The following is a 25657-nucleotide window of genomic DNA, read 5'->3' as shown; positions in this document are numbered from 1 at the left end:
GACCACAACTACCACAGCTTCTACTAGACTGAGTCCAGCAAAACTAGATGGTGCCCGGCTGCCACCACTGACTGCTCTGATAGGGATCACAATACAGGTCCTGGAGAGAGCTGGAGAAAAATTTAGAACAAAATTCTAACTCACAAAAAAAGACCAGACTTACTGACCTGACAGAGACTGGAGAAACTCTGAGAGTATGGCCCCAAGACACCCTTTTAACTCAGTACTGAAGTCACTCCTGAGGTTCACCCTTCAGCCAAAGATTAGACAGGCCCATAAAACAAACAATAATACACATAGCTCAACCATGTATATGAGACCAAACGGGCAAACCAGCCAAGGCGAAAGGACGAGAAGGCAGGAGGGGACAGGAAAGCTGGATGAATGGAAATAGGGAACCCAAGGTCCAGAAGGATGGAGTGTCGACACACTGCAGGGTTGTAACCAATGTTACAGAACAATATGTGTATTAATTGTTTAATGAGAAACTAATATGCTCTGTAAACCGTCACCTAAAGCACAATAAACAAATAAATAAATAAAGAAGAACTGATGGGAAAAAAAGGTTAAAATGGCCAATTTTTTCAATTTTTTGTTATATTTATTTCACCACAATTTAAAAAAAAAGATACTAATGAGAACAGCAACAGAATTAAACTGGTTTCATTGAGTCTGCCATCTGCTTGCTTACTTCAAACACAGGAAGGATATTCAGAATTAAGAGTAGTGAACTCCTTCTAGCTTTTAACTGCCATATATCTAACCTCAACCACCCCAGATAAGTATTTAACTAAACTACATTTAAGAACCTTCAAAAAACTTGAGAGAAAACACTTTTGTATCCAAACCAGAAGTGGACCAAAAAATAAATACTTTACAGCAAGCGCACTCTACAAGTAGACTCACATGCTACACTTCTGAGCCAGCAACTAAAGCCACCAAGCCTTGCTTTGCTCACCTCATTAGCATGTCCAGCAGAACACAACTCTGCTGGTATTCCTTCCTGGCATCTACCGGAACACTTCCACCCCTAGCAATCTCAAGGCACCAGCCAAGAAGTAAAAGGGAGCTTTACGAAATAGTTGGAGACTGCTCTTTAAAGAAAATGTTTGCAAACAAAAGAGAGAAAGCAAACAAGCAGTTTAGATAAAATGAGAAGAATCTAACATTTGTACCTGGCAGGGAACTGTAATTTCTTCCAAGAGGTAAATGTGGCTTTAATCTTTCTAAGCTTGCTCTTCTTTTACAGCAGCATATATTCTAGTAAGGAAAAGGAAACTTCACATTAATTTTATTTTAGTATAACTTATTATAGTAGTTTTAACATTGGAATTATGCTTTGTCAGAAAACAAAACACTTTGCATCTCCTTAAATTTATTAATCTAATTTGCATCTCCTAATTTGTTAACTCCAATTCTTTTAAAAAATGACAACTCCAAATTATACTACAGGAAAGAATAAGGATAAAACGAATAGATTAAATATTCTGAGCTAACCCTAAAGCAATGGTTCTCCCAAACCAGCATCATTAGCATAAGGGCGGGGCGGGGGGGACTTGTTTGAAAACAAAGTCTCAGGCCCTACCCCAAATTACTGAATCAAAAACTGTAGTGATGCGGACCAGCAACTAGTGTTTTAACAACCCACACCCCCACAGGTGAGTCTGAAGGCTACAGTTTGAGAACCAAGATCCTAATGTTTAGGTAAGAGAATCAGAAAGATTAAACAGGGTGTGTCCCCTGGATATTCCTTGCTTCTCCTCTGTAGCAGCTAAGAACTCGTGAGGGTCATGAACTCTAAAATCACTAGCTACTTTCAGGGTTTATAATAGTAGCTACACATTACAATCAACTGAAAGCTTTGAAAAATAAGGGAGATGGCTTTTTTAAAGTTCCAACGTAGCATTACAAAGAAGACTCAGAGTTACAGCAGGTCTGCTTAAGCCTAAGTCTACCCATCACCCCAGTTGCTTCCCTTACCTTCTCCTAATGTTCCCGAGTAGAGGCTGAACAGCGTTCATCCCAATTTATCCCTAGATCACTAGATCCACATTTAATGACCTTCAGTATATTTGGAATTGTTAGTGTAATGATTTTGGGCTACCACAATCTGCCTTTTATGGTATCGTGGAATGCGTATCTGTGCCTTCTATATTATTTCTCCATTGGTTACCAAGTTTCTAGCAATAACAGACACTATTATCCTAAAAACACATTTCAAGAGAAGAGAAAAACCGAAATCAAATCCATTGCCATTGAGTCGATTCTGACTCATAGCAACCTTACAGGACAGAGTAGAACTGCACCATACGGTTTCCAAGGAGTGGCTGGTGGATTCAAACTGCCGACCTTTTGGTTAGCAGCCTGAGCTCCTAACCACTGCACCACCAGGGCTCCGACCCCAAACACAGGATGGACAAATTAAAAAATAAGAGCTTGGGGATGCCAGCCAAGTGTCAGGTTATCGCTCATGCTTGTAACATTTGGACTCTCCTGACAGCGATCAGCTTCAGTGAAACAGGGAAAGTCAGGCGTATAGCACACCCCATTTCTCCCGCAACCCTCTGCCCCAAATACAGATAACCAAGATAGTGATGGAGTTTCTTTGATCCTATGTCTAGACTTTTCTCTAATCCAGCTTTAATTAATAGAACCTTCCCATCAGAACTCCCTAAGGCAGAACAGGTGGGAGAGACTCAAGCTTATTTAAATTGCTACTGCACAACGACAAGGGTACGAAGACCCCAGTATCTACCTATCACAGGGTGTACAGTCTGAAAGTGTCAGCAATAAAAACACTGAAGAAAGTCTGTGTAATTCCTTGGCCCACTTATGCCCTCAAAACGGAATATAGAAAGATACCCTGTTCAAAACGCTACAAGGTGATTTTAAGTATTAAGAGTGAATTTATAAACTAATAATGAGGCATGCTTCTGCGTGGTTACAGGTTCTCCCCTACTCCCTGTTAATAAACTGCTGAAGAAAAAGAAATGAACCAGATAAACTTTAAATAGTCTCTCATTTAGCTGTAGATAAACAATGAAGGGCATGGTTTTATTGAGAATTAGTATTTCTAAAGCACTCTGAAGATGTAACAGTTTATAAAATAACTTATAATGTTCTGAAGGGGATTTAGGAGTCGGACCAGAGCTTAGAGACTAAGATAAAAAGTATCACACTGCTCAAGAAGTTAGCATCTAACAGTCTTCCAAAAGAGAACCAAAAGTAGTTTTATTAAAGCAACCATTGCACAACGATTTGTTATACCTTGACATTAATTTAAAACGAATTTTATTTTACAGGTGTCTCAACCTGTGGACACCTAGAATATATAAGTTTAAAGTGCATTCTTAATAAGCAGCTTACAGATGTACACTAACTGCTGCTGTTCTTAGTAGATTTAGTCCCCACTGCTTCCCAAGAGGAATGGCATTTTAGTACTCTATGAAACCAGCATTCATCTTTATTTTTTTTTTTTCCTTCCCAATTAAGGTAATTTCTTTTAAATTAGTTTGCCTTGAGGAAATGAGGTGGGGGGATTATTTTACAAACCCTTTTAAGATATCCAAAGGTTATGAATAAACTAAGTTTGGAATCAAAAGCTAATGAGATATAGTAGGCTTTCTGGAAGTAAGGTAACTGAGATTGTTGAAGTACATTTAATTTATTTTAAAAAGAAAAAAGCTTACATTAATGTGCAAACTGGATATTTTCTGATGGTTCACTGCAAATAGCCTCCAGTTGAACAACATCTTGATCTGGTAAACTGCTATTCTCTGAGAAAGAAATATGTAAAATTATAAAACTAAGTTTATGAAATATATGTCAGTAAAGCAGATGTAAGGCATACGCAAATACATATGGTAAAAATACAATACTTTCAAAAAGTAGGAGTAAGTCAATCACAAAAGGACAAATATTGTATGATCACACTTATACAAATAAGGCAAGTGTATAGTGACCAAAGTTTATAAATGATTACCAGGGGCAGGAGGGGGGAGAAAAGTAAAATAATAAATGATAAACAACATAGCCAACCACTTTGCCTCCTATATTTCATACAAATCAAAGTGTGACCATTGCTTAGCCTTTAAAACTTCCTCTTTTCTTCTATTCCTGATTCAGGAGGAAAAAAGTCGTTAATGGCTTTGAAAATCATAAATGAAAAAAATACTGTTCACAACTTAAACCAACCTATTAAAAATTCCCATAAATGGAAAGATGCATAACCGCAGGCAACAACAAGGATAAATCTCACAGTTAAGCAAAAGAAACCAACACAAAAGAGTTCATATTGTATGATTCCAATTACATAATGTATAAAACAGACAACACTAATCTCAACAAAAGTCAGGACAGTGAACTTTGGGAGTAGTGGGGACTGAAACGAGGCATGAGAGCTTCTGGGGTGCACATTATTGTCATTTCTTGATGAATGCTTGCTTACACGGGTGTGTTCAGCTTTTGAAAACCCACTGAAATGTACATCTACAGTATATGCATTTTTATGCATGTATGTTATACTTCAATAAAAAGTATTTTGAAAACACTCCATAAACTGTTGATTAAAATAAAGGTATCAAATGGACAGTTGTGGTGTGATACAAAGTCTAGACCAGGCTTTAGTCAGAGGACTTGCTGGAGTTCCAAGTCTTCTGTGATCTTGGGTAAATCACTTAAAATCTCTGAGCCTCAGTCTTCTTACATAATCACATCACAGTATTGGTATAAGAATTACTCACTCAACAAAAACGTACTGAATGTCTTTGGTTACTTTCTAGGGGATGGGGTTAAAGCAACGAAGGATAGAGAAAAATTAGGCAGGGAAGTTGTAATTGCAACTAAGGGCATCAAGGAAGGTCTCAACAAGATAGTGACCTTTAAGCAAAAACCTGAAGTAGATGAGTGAAGCAATGCCTGGAAACACTGTATTCCAGGTTAGGGATTATATAACTTAGTGTGCCTGAAAATAGACAAATGCTGGTTACTACTATTTTTTGTTTTAAAGAAAGCGAGTAACATCGCATTAGAAGACAGAGCCTTAAAATTGCCTCAAATTCAAGCACTAGGACTCAGGGAGACAAATAATTTGGCTTTGGCTATTTTCCTCCCGTAATTGCTGAATCACATTCCAACCTGTAAGTTAATTAAAGGAACTTCTAAGACTGTGCAATAAAAGGTACAACTGACAAGTTTTCCTAGTCAGATGTACTTTCTTGTAATGAATTACTTCCTTCATGGCTCTACAGGGCCACTTAATGCAATTCACTCCGCAGTTTGTCCACTGCACCAAGAAGCCTCAAGGTTTTCCGAAATTAGTTCTCCACCTCCAGAAAAACAGCTGTCGCTTTCTTTTCTGACACTTGTTAAGGCCCAGCAGTTTCTTTCCTGTACAATAGTTTCATTTCTCTGCGTCTTCCTCAATCGTGCGCATCTTACACACAGCAACAAGAACGGAAATCAGTTCGTCCTCCCTGAAGAAGAGACACGTCCACAATTTGTGCGGACAACGAAGGGCGCAGGTCCCGGAAGCCCTGTCGCCCTCCTCCAAGGTTAGCTGTATCTGTCGCAGCCTCGAAGGTCAGCGATGCCCAGTGCGGGACACGTTCATGAAGCACGCAGGAGTCACACGGCGCGGCCGAGTACCCACCTGGCACTCAGTCGCGTACCGAAAGCCGGCTTTTTCCTGCCAGGCTGTTGGGAGAGGGAGACACAGGCCGCGTCAAAGTCAGCAATAACCGCGCGCCTAGCCTCACTACTTCGGTTAACCTCTTCGCAATCTCCGGCGGGAACCTTCGTTTTTTCCGCCGTCTTCTCTAGCCGCCGCAGTTCACAACTTCCGGCGGTGCACTTGCCTAATGCCGCCTGCCTGCAACTTCCGCTCCTCTAGCTCAAAGCAGGAAAAGGAGTCTCGGAACGAGTGTGTCGAGCTTGCCTTGACTCGGCGGTTTCGGAAGGTGACCCTTTCCTGTCGCGGGTTGAGTGGAGTCGACTCGTGGGTCTCTGAGACCCGAAAATTGAGAGCTCCTTCGCACCCCGGAGACCGCTCCCGGCAGCTTTGCTGCCGTCACCATGGTGAGGAGGTTGCTTCGGGCCCTTGGGACGTAGAGCGTCTGGGTTGGTGTGAGCCTGGGGATCCTAGGAACGCTAGGACTGAGTGTAGCGGGGTGGCAGGCGGAAGTGAGGTCCTTCTGAGGGGAAGAGGGTAGACTCCGTGGAGTGAAAACAAAAACTTACCTTTGGGGAGACCGCATGAAATAGTGGCCAGAGCACAGGATTTGGAGTGAGACTTATTTCACACTGTTAAATTCCGGGCTTCGCCACGTGTGTTGTCATCAGTGCCAGAGCCCAGTGGGAGTATGGCTGAGCCTTATGATAAACTTACACGGTAGGTGTTGGTCCTGCCACCTCGTTTCACTGATGAGGATAACGAAGACATGCCTTGCGGAGCTGGATTTACAGCCCCGATCTATCTGATTACCAGATCCTTTGCTATTACATCTCTTCACCTGTTTCTCTGAAAAATGGCATTTCCCATACCTTTCATGTGGTTGCTGGAAAGTTTATGTGAAAGCAGTTGAAAACACTACACCTGATACATAGTACCCTGTTGAGTGTTATTCAGCATTAATCTTCATGCCAGAATTGCCTTTGCATAATTACTGTTTTATTTTTGCAGTCTTAAAATACAAATGGACTCAGGACTCATGTTTACAATAAATCAGGCATTTAAACTGCAAAAAGGATCCCATACATTATTGGTGGAAAGGCAGACTATAGTCACTTTGGAAAACAGTTCGGCAGTAAACATGTCCACACAAAGAATTGTGTGCAAAAGTTTGTTGCAGCTTTATTCATAATCATCAAAAAATGGAAACAACTCATATCCATAAACAGTGGTATATCCACACAGGGGAATACTACTCAGTAATGAAAGAGTGAAGTACTGATAACATGCAACAACACAGTGAATCTCAAAAGCCTTATGCTAAATGAAAGAAGCCAGACTCAAAAGGTTACACTTTAGATCCATTTACATTTCATTTTGGAAACAGGAAAACTATAGGGACAGAAATCAGAGTGAGGGTGGTGAAAGGGGACTTACTTAAAAGTTGCACAAGGGACCTTCTTCGGGTGATGGAAATATTCTGTATGTTGATTACACAATTCAATATAAAACAAACTGTACTCTTACAAAGGACAAGTTTTACTGTACGTATAATTGTATGTCAATAAAACTGACTAAATTTTTTAAAATAAAAAGTATGAAATAATGATGTTGCTAAAAGATTACCTTATGTTCGGGAAGGAAAAAAAAAGGAATTCTGTAATCAGATCATCCCTTTTGTGCTCCAGTGGATTCTGGGCAGTGTCTTGCACCCCATTCCTTTGATATAAAAATTATATTTTTTAACTGCTTCAGTGCCCTTCACCATACGTTAACTTTCACTGAGATTATTACAGATATCATCTCTGATGCTTCATATCTTCTAGGATGAAAACTTACTTAATTTACATTATGAGTAGGCTTAATACTGTTAGTTATTTAAGCAAGTGAGCATTTGGTTGATATAGGTCTTCTGTGCTGTATGACGTGTAAAAGAAGTATTTTGCAATAATTCTCTTAGTACTTTTTAAAATTAAGTAAAATTTCTTGCATTGTTGTAGCCGCAAAATGAATATATTGAGTTACACCGTAAGCGCCATGGATATCGTTTGGATTATCATGAGAAAAAGAGGAAGAAGGAAGGTCGAGAGGCTCATGAACGTTCAAAAAAGGCGAAAAAGATGATTGGTTTAAAGGCTAAGCTCTACCATAAACAGCGCCATGCTGAGAAAATACAAATGAAAAAGACGTAAGTAGTCCTATTTGTTGTAACAAAGTTAACATGCATCAGGTAATAGTCGCTCAAACTGATAATCTTGAATCTTTCCTCCTTGGTAGTATCAAGATGCATGAAAAGAGAAACACCAAACAAAAGAATGATGAGAAGACTCCGCAAGGTGCAGTACCTGCCTATCTGCTGGACAGAGAGGGGCAGTCCCGAGCTAAAGTACTTTCCAATATGATTAAACAAAAGCGAAAAGAGAAAGCGGTGAGCAGCCCAGACTGAAAGTCTGTTTTTCTTGTTTCGGAGAATTACTTAAATTCAATCTTGAGGCTCTTAGTTTGTCAGTTTAATTTGAAACATGAAATCCAGCCATTAGTCCTATTATTTAAGTAGCTGTTTGTAAATTTTGTAATGTCCTTTTTTATTTAGTATAAAATGTTTACCAGAAAATTTTAGCATTTAACAGTTTTTTGGTTTTGCTTGTTTTTAGAATGCCAGCATCTTTAGTTTAAAAAAAAAAAAAAAACTTTAAAAACAGAAAATTAGTGAGTAAACACTAAATCTCAAATCAGTATTTAATGGCTGGTTTCCAGTATTTGACAACTCCTAGGTGCTATGGTAGGAGCCCTGGTCGCTCAGTTGTTAAGAGCTCAGCTGCAAACCAAAAGGTCGGCAGCTGGAATCCACCAGCCACTCCTTGGAAACCCTATGGAGCAGTTCTGCTCTGTCCTGTAGGGTCGCTCTGAGTCAGAATCAACTCGACAGTAACAGGTTTGTTTTTTTTTTTTTTAAGTGCTGTGGTGTTACGGGGAAAGATACAACAACTTCTTGTTTTTGCTGCCCTGCAGTGCTGAAATTGGTTAAACGGTAGAATTGTTTTCCAGTATTCTTAATGTTTGATGAAGTGATTTGACTTAAATAAAAATTCAGCTTTTTTTTTTTTTTTTTTTAAATACTACTGCTGGATAGCACTTGATGCTAAATTAGGTTAAGTATTGTTAAAAATGAGTAGAAAAAAGGTATAACTATTCTAAATCTATGTGTGGATTGACAGAAATCCAGGTGGCAGCAGAATATGTGGTACCTGTATTTAAAAAGCTTACAATTTCCAAATTTTATTTTTAAAATCATACTGCTCTTTTTGGTGTGTAAATACAAAAATTTGAGTGGTAGAATGTTAGCACTGTAAGAAACTTTAACCCTATCATTTTATAGATGATGAGAATGGAGCCCAAGAGGTGTGAATCATTCTTCAGGGTCACATATCTATGAAATGGTAGAACTGCTCCTAGAACCCATGTGTTGTTATAAGTCCAGTATTCTTTCTACTGCCTTAAATTGCTTCAGTTGTTTTCATAGAATTTTGCTTTCTGGGGTGGTACAAAATAGCTGGTGTCGATTTTTTCTTATCAGTAGTATAATCTAAAACTCCATTTGAAGTGGAAACGCAAAGGTATATTAAGAGGTAAAGACCATTTTCCAGTTTTACAGTATTGATTATAGTAGTAGGTACCTACACTGCTCTTAGAAGTACTGCCTTATTTATACAGGTGATATCTTTCCCATAACATAACATTTTTATTTTAAGCAAACCTTTTATCTCATGTACCCATGATTTATAAACTAGTTGTGTTTAATTTGGGGTTTGTGAAGAAACAGTGCAGACCTCTGGAAAACAATTGAGTCAAAAATGTGTTGACTAGTTAAGGATAAACGTGCTACTTTGTACCACTAAAAGCATATTTGAGTTTTTATTCTCATTGTTCTTTACTAGCACTAAGTTTTAACTGTGGTCTATTTTTAGGGAAAATGGGAAGTCCCTCTGCCCAAAGTCCGTGCCCAGGGAGAAACAGAAGTATTAAAAGTTATTCGAACAGGAAAGAGAAAAAAGAAAGCATGGAAGAGGATGGTTACTAAAGTCTGCTTTGTTGGAGATGGCTTCACGCGAAAACCACCTAAATATGAACGATTCATCAGACCAATGGTAAGTCATTTGCAAGAGTGGAGTGTCTTAAATGTTAGTTCCTGTGCTAAGCTATATAAAGTACATAGCACATTTCCAAAATTTCCTAAAATTGCTACAAAACACAGGTTGAAAGATAGCATTTTATGCTCTTTTTGTTATTTTAAGTTATTGATTGGGGTTACTTAGCACTTTTTCCACTAAGGTCAAGAAACTTGTCTTCAGTTTCATAAGAGACTCAAGATGGAAAAGAATTTTCATAACATTCTCAATGAATCCTGACAAACATGACATATTAGAACTTCATGTTCTGCACATGAGGTAGTATTTTACGCATTCAACAAATGAGTGTCTGCTATATGTCTGACATTGTACTAGGTCTCAGGCACTTGTCTCTTAAGAAAAGTTAGAAAACTTGAGTAGGACTGCTTTTTCAAGAGTATTCAAGTTAGTAAAGGAAGTATCTTATAATTCTGAAAACATTCAGTATACAATCATGAAAAAATAAATTTAATTTAAAAAAAGGGAATTTAAGTTCTGTTAATAGCAAAAGGAAGACCAAACCCGTTGCCATCGAGTTGATTCCGACTCATAGTGACCCTATAGGACAGAGTAGAACTGCCCCATAGGGTTTCCAAGGAAGTGGCTGGTGGATTCGAACTGCCCACCTTTTGGTTGGCAGCTGAACTCTTAACCACTACACCACCAGGGATTCCCTATTGATAGCAGTGATAGTAATATGCCCCCAAAATTAATTAACCCTCTCACCCTCAAATGTAATTGAAGTTTTTTTTTTTTTTCCTGTAGTCCTTTTAAAGAGACTGAATTACTCTCCCCTGTAAATAGACTGGAGCCTGGTGGTATTTGGGTTTTTTGATAAGACTAAATTACCATCCCAAATAGATATCCAGCCTGGTTAGAAAAATGGAGAGAAAAGTTGGCACTATTAATCTGGTACTCAACCCAAGTAATCTTTGATGGATTAAATTGCCCATAAACCACCTGTTTTTGTAAATAAAGTCTTATTGAAACACAGCTATAACCATTCATTTATATTATTGACTATGGCTGTTTTCTCACACAGATGAATAGTTGCAACAGACACCACATGGCCTGCAGAGCCTAAAATATTTACTATCTGGCCCTTCACAGAAAATGTTTGCCCACCCCTGGATTACTTCATGGACTGCCCTTGTTTTGATTTCTTATTCATAATCTTATGAATACATTTTAGTAACCATATAAATTCTACAGAAAGAAAACATACTAGTCAAGCTATTCTAGGTTTACTGTAATTGGCAGATATTTAATTATGAATTAATCAGGTGGCATCCTGAATGGTTTATTTCTTATAAGCTTGATTAAGGAGTCATTACTAAGAGCTGATTTAAGCCCACCCTCCCATATAGAGGCAAAAATCAAATTTAAGAATTGCAAAGTTTTGTGGCTTCTAAAGTACTACACGCCAAAGGACCCATATCTAGAGGACTGGTCTCTGTTACAGACCCCTCTGGACTCACTGCAATCTTTGACCAGTACTACCGTTAACGGAAAGAAAGTTGATGGTCCACCGCTTATTTTTCATTATGGAATGTAGCTGAGGTATCTAAAGACTGGGAATCAGGACACTTAGGTTTGATGCTAGGTAGCTGTTACATGAGAAACATTCTTCAGGAGATGCACGTTTGTGGGATTTTCCCCCACATAGTGACCCTAGAACTATCAGATTTTTAGTCTGTAGAATTAATTGTATTTTGTGTGATACCTTCAGATTTGATATTATTTAAAACTAAGATGTTACATTTAATCGTTTTTTTCTTTTGGAGATGAGTTGGAAAAGCAAAAAGGACCACTACCCATCATTGTGTTAACATTTTGGACACAAACATTCTTGTATTTTACTTACTAGGGCTTACGTTTCAAGAAGGCTCATGTAACACATCCTGAACTTAAAGCCACCTTTTGCCTACCAATACTTGGTGTAAAGAAGAATCCCTCATCCCCACTATATACAACTTTGGGTGTTATTACCAAAGGTACTGTCATTGAGGTGAATGTGAGCGAGTTGGGCCTTGTGACACAAGGAGGCAAGGTTATTTGGGGTAAGTAAATTTTTAAATATAGAGCTGCTGCTATTCTGCAGTCCTAAAATAGAAATACTTTTCAAATTAACTTAAACAGCAGTTTTTTTAATGCAGAAAAGCTAAATGAGTTAAAACAAAAATCAGATTTAAATCTTCAAGAATTTTTTTTTTTAGAAAAAGTAATTATGAATGCAATTCGGTTTTAATTTGGCTTAGTGGTTTCAATTATACAAGGTGTCACTGTATTAGATTTAATTTTATGCTTTTTAGGAAAAAAGCTATTATAAGGAAAGTAGATGCAGAGTATGATAACAAAAAAAAATTGGAAGAAAATAAAATTAATGGGTAGGGGAAGGGAGGTTTATGTCAAACAGATGATCACACTATTTCAGTGATAATTAAAACAAATGTATCATGCAGCAATTTTAAATTCTTTTTTCATTTGCTTAACCGTCTGCTTTTAGTGTCCTGATAATTCTAAATATCTAATTTTCTTTGAAAGGGAAGAATATGCTCTCTCTAACTGTATCAGTTGGCTCATACTTCATGTTAGCTGACCTCAGTTTTAAAATAGGTTGTTGAATTGATTTTAAACTCATTTAAAACCTGATTCATTTCCATTGAGAATCATGTGGAAAAATAGCAACACTAGGGTCCAGCCCACAAAATATAATGTACTAACAGTGGAACTGACCACCATTTGTAAAAACAATGTTTATATAAAAATTGTATTCAGAAATCTGGCTTGGTCTTGAGTAATTTAATTTTGTGAAATAACATTTACCCTTTTATGGTTCATTTTCAGTCTCTTAAATGTGGTCATTAAAAATATTTTAGGCAAAGATTATATTCTTTAAAATTAATTTTTATCAGCTAACATCCTTATCGGGTAATACCCTTTCTTCTCCTTTTGTTTTGTTTTCCTTAGGGAAATATGCCCAGGTTACCAACAATCCTGAAAATGATGGATGCATAAATGCAGTTTTACTAGTTTGACAGCAGTTTCATACAAGTAACTGCTTATAATTATTGGTGAAGACTACAAACCAATCAGGAAAATCACCATTACCATGCGCTTATGAATACTACCAAGAAGCCTTACGTGTCTGCAGTCATTGAGAGAACTATTTATTATAAGAAACATTAAAATGGTCCAGTTTTACAAATCGGTCTTTATTTTTACATCTTCATGGTTTAGATGTTCCTAAGGCAGTGATTAAAAGCCTTTATAGAAATAAACGTCATCACTATCTGTAGTGATTAGTAGGTACTCAGCAAAGCAAATCTGTCATCACTACTGAAAGAAATGACCAGTGTTGGTTTACAACACCTTTTTCATACAGAAAGGTTAGTCAGTTGCCTTCAAGTTGACTCCGATTCACGACAACCCCATGTGTGTCAGAGGAGAACTGTGCTCCACAGGGTTTCCAGTGGCTGATTTTTTTGGAAGTAGATTGCCAGGCCTTTCTTCCAAGGTGCCTCTGGGTGGACTTGAACTTCCAACTTCTCAGTTAGCCTAGTGCTTAACCATTTGCACCACCCAAGAACTCCACATAAAGGTTGGGACACAAATACAGTGCCTAAGCCAGGAAAACTTTGTCTGGGACCTTCTCTGAAAGTTCAGAAGAGTTCCTACTTAGATAAATCTTTTCACCTCCATGATAATTCCTTAGAACGTCTTTATATAAGAAGTCATTGAATCAGCACTTTAAACTTTTTTTTCCTTTTATCATTTATAGATGAATGGAACTATATTTTAATACCGTATTTTCTAACTACATAAGGAAAAGGGGAAATAAAACATACTGAAATGTTCGCACTTTTGGCATTTTTTATCTTCCAGACTTAGGGTAGTACATTTATATTTTCAGAATGGTGCTAAAAATTGGTTTAAGTAATTCCATTTTAAATAGTTACCAAAAGAACTTTAATTGCAGTTACTTAGCTAATGTAAAACAGGTCATGTTTTAGGGTTATAACTTGGTGAAGGCACTTTTGTGATTTGAATCATATGCATTTGGTTTAAGTAATTCCATTTTAAATAGTTATCAAAAGAACTTTAATTGCAGTTACTTAGATAATGTAAAACAGGCCATGTTTTAGGGTTATAACTTGGTGAAGGCACTTTTGTGATTTGAATCATATGCATCTGGTTCATTACTTTCGCGTTTTAGGGTATCTCTGTATTACATTAAGATAATCACCTTATCCCAGTGTGTTAACTTCATCAGGGTAGCAGAGTGGAGGAGAAAGTAAGTCTGCTCTTCACCATGCTGAACAGCACTGACACTGAGTGGAGCGGTGTGTGTGATGTGTGAATGGGATAAATGTGTGGCTTCCAGCATGCTAAGAGGAAATTAAAAGGGCAGAGAGGGAGCAAGGTCGGTGACACTTGGCCACTTATGTATTGAAAGCTACAGGCAATTTAATGTTAAATTATGTAGAACCCACTCCTCTCCCAACCCACCTTTTTCTTTTTAGTACTAATGATCCCTCAAGGCTGAAAGATTAATTGCCTTAGGTGGTGAACCTAACCTAGTATCCACACCAACCTCAACTCTGGTTTCTTGGTATCTGCTACATGAGCTTCTCAGTCGGCCCCGTCCCCACAACAGAAGGATCACCTAGCATTTCTGGATTACAGAATTACTAATTTCCAGCTTTGTTACTTTGGGAACTTTGAATTCTCAGATTTTGTTTTTAAGAAGTAACCTGAAATTTCCTAGAACACTAAATAAAATGGTACTGCCTTTCAGAAAAAAGTGCAGTGGTTAAGTGCTCAGCTGCTAGCCAAAAGGTTGCTCCACAGGAGATGGGGCAGTCTGCTTCAGTAAAGATTTACAGCCTTGGAAACCATGGGGCAGTTCTACTCTGTCCTACAGGGTCGCTATAAATTGGAATTGACAGCAGTAGGGGTGCGTGGGTGGGTGTATGACATTAATCTGTAATCACCATGTTAAGTTATTTTAAGTTTATTTTTTGATGTCTGCAAAGTACAACCAATGTGATTATGCCTTTAACAAAATCATTCAATATCTAAACAAACTGAATATCTAAACACATCTTCAACTAAATTAGGAAAAGAGAAGGGGAAGAATTTCAAAACACAGACCAGGAAACAATCACAAAATATAGGTTTAATTACTACTTTTAAACTTCAAAAACCAAAAACTAAGAAACAAGTACTCCAGTAAGACTTGCTATTCTGAATTAAGGTAACATCTTTTCTAAGTAGAAATTTATAAAACACAGACAGATACTTAGGAAAAGAAAGGCTAGTTCCTTGGAAATGGCATCCAGTATGATACAATCACCTAGGATGATACAAAGTTGAACCTTTCTTACAGATATTAGCAAGTGATTATGCCACTATGTTAGAAATGGGTGATGTGTGAATGACTTCAGTTTTGGCAGGTGAAAGAAGAAAACCGATTTTGGGTAAGGGATACTACATAACAGGTTTACCTATCTTTTAGAACCAAAACTTAAAAAGCAATTTACCATCTTGTAAGGTACAAAGAAAGCTTGATATTAAGTATGCAAACATATAAGCATAACACTTTTAACTAACTGCACCCATGAAAGACTGGATCACACCTTAAACACCATATTGCTACTAGTGGACATTCAAGGCAGAAATTTATTTCTAAAATACTGTTACACAGATGAATAATGTTAGTAAAACTTCTTTTATTTACATCAAGATCTGTCTCAGTTTGCTGGTGTGCCCATACCTTAGAATGGTAATACTAAAGGGTAAAACAGAAACATAAGAGCAGATATTTAGGTATTAGGGAATTGTTCAATTTGATGCAACCATAAACCTTCATAGATATTTGTCTAAAGTCACTGAAACCATTTTAGGTAGTGTTCTGGTAGATTGCTAGAAGTGAACCATTAGTCACTAGTAATTGTTATCCTTACCATATTCTCTACATTGAATGGAAAGACCATTAATATAGACACATTTTTAGTAGAAGACTGACATTCTAAATCATGCTGTTTGGTTTTATAAAAAATCATAATAGACCCTCACCTTTAAAAGTTGTAGAGGGGCTTTATAATAAATTGTTAAATATACTAATTTCTGTGATGTCTAGCAATTTAAAACTTGAAAGTAGAACTAAAATTTTACTTGTAACTGTTCCGCTTTATTTTACACAAGGAAATATATATGTATGTACACAAACTGAACTCCCTTCTCCACAAACAGTTCTAAACAGAAAAAAAAGCAATTCACAAAGGACTTAGAATGTGACCAGACACTCAATGACTAGACTAGCTGGTTGAAATCAAATTCCAGTCATCTGTAATTCTCAAAGTTTTTCTAATACCTTGCAGAAAACTACAGTATCTGATTAAGTTTGTTTAGACTTCCTTATTGAGTACAGACTTTGTTATAAATTCTGTATTCACTTAAGAACATGAAAGGTTTTTCCATGTGACCTAGCTTTTCTCCTCTAGTCTCTATAAACCACGAAATAACATTTTCCGTCAGAGGTACTACACAACAAAAGTATCTTTTTGTATGCTGAACATAAAGTTTTCAAATTGCTTAAAATTCACTTACTGTTTAAGAATAAACCAATCATGGACAAGTGTCCCTCTTAGTCCCCCAGTGGTCACACATGAACAGCTGATCATTTTTGTAAACTCAGCGACTGTATCTGCAATACATCAAGAACTGTCAGCTTAATCTTTAAAAAAAAAAAAAAAAAACTTAGTATTTTAAAGAGAACAATGAGCAATCCAAGTAAGAAAGGAAAATGGCTAAGGGTGTTTAAACAGGTTTTCCAATCTATTCCAAGAAATTAAAAATGGAAAGATTAAGAATTTACTGAAGCATAACAGAATCTTTAGTTTTAGCCCTAACTGTGATATTAACAAAAGTACCTCAAAATGTGTAAAACAACACAAACATTTGATAGACATAGTAGTATTAGTCATATTTATTCTTATCTTCCACTTAATTAGCATTTGTTGAAAAAACAAATGGCCAGAGTGCTTTAATTTTCATTGAGAGTGAAATAATCTGGCTCACCTCTGACCAGTAATGAAACAACACAAGAGACACAAGTATTCAAAATCTTAGGTGAATAGAAGGGTTTGCTATTTTGACTGCCTTAAAGATTATTAACTGTTGCTTTTAGGCACCATTGAGTTGGTTCCAACTCATAGCAACCCTATATACAACAGAATGAAACACTGCCTGGTCCTGCACCATCCTCACAATCGTTATGTTTGAGCCCACTGTTGCAGCCACTAGATATTATTAAAATATCAACCTCCAAAAATAAAATTTAACATGACATCACCTGACTGTAGACAGAATAAAGTCTCATCAACAGTCCATAGCACCTCCAATAATGACACAAAACCATAAACATTTTTTCACATTAAGGACCAAGCTGTTTTAAAACAATCTAAATGGGATCAAAGCATTCTCTAACTTAAGTGCAAATATAAATAATTTAATACTTAATACTTTCAAAGAGTAGGATTGCTTGGAGAGTCTCCTAGGAATCTAAGAATAACCATTTTCATTTTAAAATAAAAATGACTATACAAAAGTTGACAGTTGGATTATTTTTTTTTAATTTCCCTAGGGAAAGGCCTTTGCTGTGACAGCACAATGTACACATACAGGCTAGCTGACAACCTGTCCTCACAGAACTAATCAAGAGTGAGCAGACCAAAGGGACAACTGAAGCCTCCAACTTAATTTCAGCACTTGTGACTAAGCTCCCAGGGCAGCCTTATACTCCTGCCATCTAGGTGTAAGATTGTAGGCAAAGTCCAAACCTACCCAAAAATGGATGCTAAGGGCATAACCTGCAGGCAGGAAGACCTTTTGACTGGTGAATCACTCTACGAGTTAAGAGAGACAGATGAAAGCAGAGGAGAATATAGATAAGATTTCAGTGTTAGGGCAGTGGCAGGATTAAGAAGCAGCCTTAGAAAGGGGCATCACACTTCTTAAGTATCGATGTTAATTGGGTGAGGACAAAGTAAAGTCCTCAGCTCAATTTACCTACCTTTGTGATAAGGCCCAGACAGTCCAATTTAGAGCAAACTAGATACCAAAATTATATTAGCTTAGAGCAAACTAGATACCAAAATTATATTAGCTGGGATGTTTACCTGATAAAGTGAAAGTGTACTCTTTTAAGTGTGCATCTGTGAATATGCAGAGACCAAAAATTTTTTAATTACCTCAAATCAATACTTAAAATGAAATTTTAAATTATTAACGCCTACGTGCCAGAGTTAAGTCCCTAGCAGTACTATTAATATCAGATGAGATAAAGAGTGAACTGGAAACAGACTTTTTGTGTACCTTTCCACAGACACTGAAGTGAAAGAAACTGCATCTACAACTAAAATATCAAAATACCACCTTCATAAACATTTGACCATAAATTTCTGTATTTGTGTTCTCATTTACTTGAAGTTATATTTATTCTGATTTACTGACAGTTATTAGGCATGCCTCATTAAAAATGGTCATTAGTTCTGATATATAACATAAAACTTCTAGAACACTTACCAAGTGTACTATTAAAACCTTTAGTATAAAAGATTTCTGTGATCCTTACAAGTAATGGAAAGCCTACTTCCACAGGATTTTTCTATTTTTTTGATATATTAATGGTCAGATGTCCCCACCTGCTAGAGATGAAAATATAGTATGATCTGGCTTCCCAAAGCTGAAATATGGTTAATAAAAATAAAATACTGTATTTACACAAAAGAGCCTGAAGAATTAAAAAGAATGGTGAATCCTAGGTCCTAAGAGAGGAGAAAAAGACTGCATCATAAATAAGTTCACATTGAAATTTTGCAGATTTTGTCCTGTGCCCCATGCATTTATTAATTACCATATGTTAAAAACAACAATTATGTTATAAAGAAGAGGATTTATCATCTGTTTTTCGTCTTTCAGTTTAGCTTGGCCTTCTTTTTAGCAGGTCCTTTATGCCCTTTGGCCTTTCTTCTTAAATTCCGCCTGTCTACAACAGGCACCTCCACTTCTATTTCCTCTGAACTGCTATCCACAGCTTTTTCTGCTGATACTGTAAACTGATCCAGTTGCTCAGAAGATGCTTCAGACTGCTCCTCTGACTGGTTCTTCTGTCCTGCATTCTGTGAAAACGGCACATCTTCAAGTTCAACCTCTATCAAAGAACTCTGAGGAAGAGCAGGAGATGTTTCCTGAGGCTCAGGTACCCCCTCCTCAACACCCTGGTCTTCCAATGAGGAAGTAGTGTTGGGTGATAAATTTTCAGAGATCGATTCTTCAGAAAATTCAGTTATCACAGAGTTGGGGAAACCACTGTCAGATCGTTCTTCATTTGGGATAGTAGCAACATCGTCTGAGCTCCCAAAATGTGCTTTCTTTCTTGAAACTAGTGGCAGTTTCTCTTCAGTGTGCCCTTTTTCATCAGATGGGCTTTCTTCTGTTAATGGTTCTGAGTCAACTATATGTGAAATCTGAAAATAAAAAACCTAGTCAACAAATAAACTTTTAAAATCTAGTTCAAAAAATTATTCTCAGACACTAATACGCAATGCAATGATAACTTCAACTCAAAGAATTCAGTACTCATTACTTTTGTTAATCCGGTATATATTCCGAATACAACACACTTTCTTCAAAATTATTGTCTCGTGACAATTATGATACACTGAGTTTTTGCTTTATGGACATAATTATCTAAAATAGTACTTAAGATAGTTTAACTTCAAATCAAGATTCCTCAAAACCATGAAATCAACTCAAAGTTTTTAGGTTCTCAGGGTTACTGGAGCCAGAAACAAGAGTCCCTTGGGACTTGACCCTATACCACTCCACTTAGTCTGGCTGTAGTTTCACTACAGAATAGGTAGGGGCAATGGAAATTTTATTCATCTATTTATGGGAGGCACTAACAAAACAATGGTATACAATTGTTTCTTAGCTTTAATTGAAATGTTCAAAAGTAATAAAATTAAGTTTCTTTTAAAAGCTCCATCAAATTTTTTTCCACTCATCTAATCTGTCTCCCTAATTAAAGCAAGTTAAAATTATTGTATTGGTCATAGTCTATGTAAGCAATACCAAAAACCCCAAACCTGTTGCCATCGAGTCGATTCCAACTTATAGCAACCCTACAGGACAGAGAACTGGCCCATAGGGTTTCCAAGGAGTGGCTGGAGGATTTGAACTGCCGACCTTTTGGTTAGCAGCCGAGCCCTTAACCACTGCGCCACCAGGGCTCCATGTAAGCAATAGGTACTCAAATATTTGGTAAATATGCTTTATCCATTTTTCTAACCATTTCCCCAAGCCCACAAAATAACACTTTTTTTTTTTTTTTTTTTTTACCATAAGCTAGATACAAATAAATAACAAAGATTTGAATTTATGGAACATTACTAATTGCATTTTCTCAAAATACCAAATCTAGTATAAAAATCAGTTTTCCTGAAGGACTATACGTGTTAAGCTGAGGAAGAATACACACACACACACACACACACACGCACGCACTCAGGCACACACCAATGTCCCAACACTGGAATACTTTAATTATAAAAAAAGGTTATTTCCCCTTGCCTTATCATGTGAAACAGCTTCAGGAGTCTTTGAAGACTCTACCACCAGTGGAACAAGATTCGTAGAGTCTTCACTGGAGTTAAAAGACTGCAATTTTAATTCTTCATCTAAAACATCAACAGTGGAGTCCTCCTCTTCAGTTATAAGTGAGGTCTTAAGAGTGTCATCCATTATCTCACCATTCATAGGCTCTAATTCAGATTCCTAAATCATCAAGGAAAAACACCACAACATGATTACAACCAACTTATTTATCCTACAAGGTGGATCAGTTCTCAGTGCCTACTTGTCATGCACCAGGACTCAAGATGAATTCACAGAATCATAGAACGTGAGTTAAGGAATAGTCTTACTTGAGGAGAAGCGAAACTTATAAGGCAGGTCAGCAAAAGAAAAGAATGCATGAGTACCTTAAAATCCCACTGTTCTTCTGAGAGGTGTGCTCTGTGGACATACAGTGTATGTCTGAAATTCAGTGGAGAGACACTGCCCCCTTCTCGTTATTCCTTCTTATAGGGCAATCATGGGAGCCACGGTAAAAAGGCACCAGAGGCAGTCTAGACTTGGTGCCAACTCTTTACAGAACACCAGCTGTCTAGTACCGGCATCTCTGGGGCCTCTAAGAAGTTGCAGTTTACCTTGCCAAGGGAGGAAGCACTACCAGTCTCATACAAAGCTGAGTTTGGTGCAGCTTCTCTTGCTGGGAAAAGATAGCCCCTGGTCTCACCAGTTGACTGTCTGGTCAACCCAGGGAAATTTTTCAACAATCTTGCTCCTTGCATCACATTATTAAGAAATGGAAATGCTATCTAATAACACAAACCCTCCAACTCTGAAAACTATTCTTCTAATGTTAATCAATTTACAAGACTTTTATTTAACATCCTAATATTTCTAATTATTTCTAGTGACATTCTAATAATAAGGAATGCATAAGTATTCAGAAATATATTGGGCTGGATTATATAGTACCACTGAAGGCATATAAAGGAAAGTTTTCCAAGAGAAATATTGAAATCAGAGACTTAGAAAAATTAATCTCCCCATACACATACCGACTAGACTGCAAACAGAAGGTAATTATAATAAAACTCATCAAAAGACCAACCAAGATGGGAGAAATGTTAAAAGGAAGAAAGTAAGAAAGATACAGAAAAAGGTCAAACATAGAGTTTTGCTCAGTAACTAGAAGGGACAGCAATGGTAGAGGAAAAGTAAGTCCCTCAGTTTTACGATTGAGAACAGAATGAAAATAAGAAACAAGAAAACAGACTCAATCCAGAAATAATAAGAAAGAACAGAGTTTTATGTTGACTTTAACATGATAGAAGATACCTGTATAAATAAATTTCCAGAAGGCAGGTAACATTACAGGACTGAAAATCAAGAGTTAATGGGTCATCCACATAGAGACGACAGTTGAAGCCATTAGACTGGATGCATTTTGAAAAAAGAGATCATGAACCAAATATAAGAAAGTCAAGAACTGGATCTTCCACAATATCCACAATAGGGAAAAGCAGGAAGGAGAAGAGTCAGAAAAAAAAAAAAAAACACCTTCAGAGATAGGAAAACCAAAAATCCAAAATACAGTGGTATTATGAAGCCAAAAGGCTACAGAATTTTGAAGAAGAGAAGGTAGTCAACCAAGGTAAGGAGAGGCCATTGAAAATGAAATGGAACGGCAGCAGGGCCAAGATGGCGGAGTAGTCAGGTGCTTCCGGTGGTCCCTCTTACAACAAAGACCAAAAAAACAAGTGAATTGATCATATATGACAGTCTAGGAACCCTGAATATCAAAGGCAAAGTTGAGGAATTGGACTGAGTGGCAGGGGGAGGGAGAGAAGGTTCAGAAGCAGTGAGGAGTTCCCCGACCTGACCCAGCAGGAGCCTGAGTCCTTCAGGACCAATCAGCTTGTGGTGCGTGGTGAGGTAAGCAACGGCACTCAGGAGGCATTTCCCACATCAGGAGAGACCCAATGGCAGAGAGTCTACTCAGCCATTCAGAACCAGTGAGAAGCAGGCCTCGACCAACAAAAGGTAAGTACTTCTATCTGGCCTACCACGCGGATCAAAAACACACCCCTTTGGGAAAAACTTCTCTCCCATTTACCTCCCCGCTCCCTGCTCTGCACTGGGTCCAGGATGGCTTCAGCAACTGCTGAGTCCCCTGGGCTGGAAGTATGACCCATCACGTGCCCTAAGCCATTCTCTTGGCCTTGGAAAGGGAACAAATTAACAAATGGGAAAAAATAATCTACTAGCTTCCCTAAACCAGGAATTCAGGGCAGGAACAGCTCCTTTGCCTAGGCACAGGCATAAGGGGTTCATGGACTTTGATAGCCTGTCCCCCTAAAGAGACTTGTATGGGCCCATTTCAACAGCACGGGCCCTCATTACCACAGTACAACAGGGCATATACCTGAAGTCTAACTTCAGCTGTTTCAGCTGTGAAGTGGCAGGTTCGTGACATCTGACACTGCTATGCCCATTAAGCAGGGTATTCACCTACCTGCATCAGGGGCCTGAAGACTGGTGGCTCCACCCATGCTCCCTAGCCACCTGTGACAGTGGCCCAAGAATAAGGGGTGATCGCCAGTCCTTACAGCCAACAGCACTGGATGCTCACAGACCGGCTGCAAAACCCACCCACCTACATGCTCTAGGGAACAGGGACATGCTTTCCTCCCAGACACTCGGAGGCAGCCGTCGGCCCCCTCCCTTGCTCAGCGTGTGACCCCCTGCTGCAGCCAGATGCCTGTGCCTACACCAATCAGAAAAAAACAAGAGAGGAAGCAAATAACCCATATAAGAAATGAGATGGGTGATATCACAACAGACCCAACTGAAATTAAAAGAATCGTAACAGAATACTATGAAAAACTGTACTCCAACAAATTTGAAAACCCAGAGGAAAAGGACAAATTGCTAGAAACACACTACCTACTTAGGCTAACACAAACAGAGGTAGAACAACTAAATAAACCTATATCTAACAAAAGAAGAGACTGAAAAAGTAATTTAAAAAATCCCAACAAAAAAAAAGCCCTGGCCCGGATGGCTTCACTGGAGAATTCTACCAAACATTCACAGAAAAGTTAACATCACTACTACTAAAGAGCATAGAAATGGATGGAATACCCCAAACTTATTCTATGAAGCCAGTATAACCCTGAAACCAAAACCAGGTAAAGACACCAAAAAAAAAAAAAAAAAAAAAAATTACAGACCACTATCCCTCATGAATGTAGATGCAAAAATCCTCAACAAAATTCTAGCCACAAGAATTCAGCAAACTATGAAAAAAATAATTCACCATGATCAAGTGGGACTTATACCAGGTACGCAGGGATGGTTCAACATTAGAAAAACAACCAATGTAATCCATCACATTAATAAAACAAAAGAAGAACCACATGATCTTATCAATCGATGCAGAAGAACATTTGACAAAGGCCAACACCCATTCATGGTAAAAACTCTCAGCAAAACAGGAATAGAAGGCAAATTCCACAACATAATTAAGGGCATTTATACAAAGCCAACAGCCAACATCATCCTAAATGGAGAGTCTGATAGCATTCCCCCTTGAGAACAGGAACCAGACAAGGATACCCTTTATCATCACTCTTACTCAACTTTGTGCTGGAGGTCCTAGCCAGAGCAATTAGGCTAGAAAAAGAAATAAAGGGCACCCAAATTGCTAGGGAAGAAGTAAAAGTATCTCTATTTGCAGATGATATGACCTTATATACAGAAAACTCCAAAGAATCCACAAGAAAACTACTGGAACTAATGAAAGATTGCAGCAAAGTTTCAGGATACAAGATAAACATACAAAAATCAGTTGGATTCTTTTACACCAACAAAGAGAACCTCGAAGAGGAAATCACCAAATGAATACCATTTACAATAGCCCCCAAGAAGATAAAACACTTAGGAATAAATCTAACCAGAGACATACAAGACCTATACAATGAAAACTGCAAGACGCTACTGCAAGAAACCAAAAGAGACCTGCATACGTGGAAAAACATACCTTGCTCATGGATAGGAAGACTCAACATTGTGAAAATGTCAATTCTACCCAAAGTGATCTACAGAGACAATGCAATCCCAATCTGAATTCCAACAGCATTTTCTAATGAGATGGAGAAACAAATCACCAACTTCATATGGAAAGGGAAGAGGCCCTGGATAAGTAAAGCATTACTCAAGAAAAAGAACAAAGTGGGAGGCCTCAAACTACCTGATTTTAGAACCTATTATACCATCACAGTAGTCAAAACAGCCTGGTACTGGTACAACAACAGATACATAGACCAATGGAACAGAACTGAGAATCCAGACAAATTCATCTACCTACGAGCAGCTGATATTTAACAAAGGCCCAAAGTCCACTAAATGGGGAAAAGACAGTCTCTTTAACAAATGGTGCTGGCATAACTGGATACCCATCTGCAAAAAAATGAAACAAGATCCCTACCTCACACCATGCACAAAAACTAACTCAAAATGGATCAAAGACCTAAATATAAAATAAAAAATGATAAAGATCATGGGAGAAAAAACAGGGACAACGCTAGGGGCCCTAATACATGGCATAAACAGAATACAAACCATAAGTAACAATGCACAAATGCAAGAAGAGAAACTAGATAACTGTGAGCTCCTAAAAGTCAAACACTTCTGCTCATCAAAAGACTTCACCAAAAGAGTCAAAAGACAACCTACAGACTGGGAAAAAATTTTTGGCTATGACAAATCCAATCAGTGTCTAATCTCTAAAATCTACAAGATGCTGCAAAACCTCAACAACAAAAAGACAAATAACCCAATTAAAAAATGAGCAAAGGATATGAACAGGCACTTTGCCAAAGAAGACATTCAAGAGGCTAACAGACACATGAAGAAATGCTCACATCATTAGCCATTAAAGAAATGTAAATCAAAACTACAATGAGATACCATCTCACCCCAACAAGGCTAGCATTCATCCAAAAAACACAAAATAATAAATGCTGGAGAGGTTGTGAAGAGACTGGAACACTTCTACACTGCTGGTGGGAATGTAAAATGGTACAACCACTTTGGAAATTGATCTGGCACTTCCTTAAATAGCCAGAAATAGAAGTACCATGCGATCCAGGAATCCTGCTCCTTGAATATATCCTCAAGAAAT

At 37.7% G+C, this 25657-nt stretch overlaps 3 protein-coding genes across 8 annotated transcripts in view; 1 reads left to right on the top strand and 2 right to left on the bottom strand.

Annotated features, from left to right (window-relative positions):
- Window positions 1-16505, bottom strand: part of GFM2 (GTP dependent ribosome recycling factor mitochondrial 2) — a 56761-nt gene extending 40256 nt beyond the window's left edge. For 2 of the 6 annotated variants that reach the window (XM_023729521.1, XM_023729520.1), the window contains exons 1-2: window positions 5651-5679; window positions 3690-3776 (exon numbers count right to left, since the gene is read on the bottom strand). Coding sequence is in view for 4 of the 6 variants with exons in the window: in XM_023729517.1 (XP_023585285.1) it covers window positions 1176-1260; window positions 3690-3752 (148 nt within the window). In the remaining 2 variants the exon portion in view is untranslated. Of the gene's footprint in view, window positions 1-1175; window positions 1261-3689; window positions 3777-5650; window positions 5813-16449 lie in introns of those variants that run through there. The other 4 variants (XM_023729517.1, XM_023729519.1, XM_004374496.3 and 1 more) reach the window with 4 other exon arrangements.
- NSA2 (NSA2 ribosome biogenesis factor) lies at window positions 5826-13031 on the top strand. Its single transcript, XM_004374495.3, has 6 exons — window positions 5826-6075; window positions 7669-7856; window positions 7946-8096; window positions 9637-9816; window positions 11705-11897; window positions 12808-13031. The coding sequence occupies exons 1-6, from the start codon at window positions 6073-6075 to the stop codon at window positions 12873-12875; spliced, it is 783 nt and encodes a 260-aa protein (XP_004374552.1). The 5' UTR covers window positions 5826-6072; the 3' UTR covers window positions 12876-13031.
- A 2313-nt stretch (window positions 16506-18818) lies between the features above and the next one.
- Window positions 18819-25657, bottom strand: part of FAM169A (family with sequence similarity 169 member A) — a 56884-nt gene continuing 50045 nt past the window's right edge. The window contains exons 11-12 of the mRNA XM_004374576.1: window positions 20476-20679; window positions 18819-19370 (exon numbers count right to left, since the gene is read on the bottom strand). Coding sequence (XP_004374633.1) covers window positions 18819-19370; window positions 20476-20679 — 756 coding nt within the window. The remainder of the gene's footprint in view (window positions 19371-20475; window positions 20680-25657) is intronic.

This window comes from Trichechus manatus, unplaced genomic scaffold (genome assembly GCF_000243295.1).
Source record: "Trichechus manatus latirostris isolate Lorelei unplaced genomic scaffold, TriManLat1.0 scaffold00029, whole genome shotgun sequence".
Taxonomy (NCBI): domain Eukaryota; kingdom Metazoa; phylum Chordata; class Mammalia; order Sirenia; family Trichechidae; genus Trichechus; species Trichechus manatus.
This window is presented reverse-complemented; position numbering and strand designations above follow the sequence as displayed.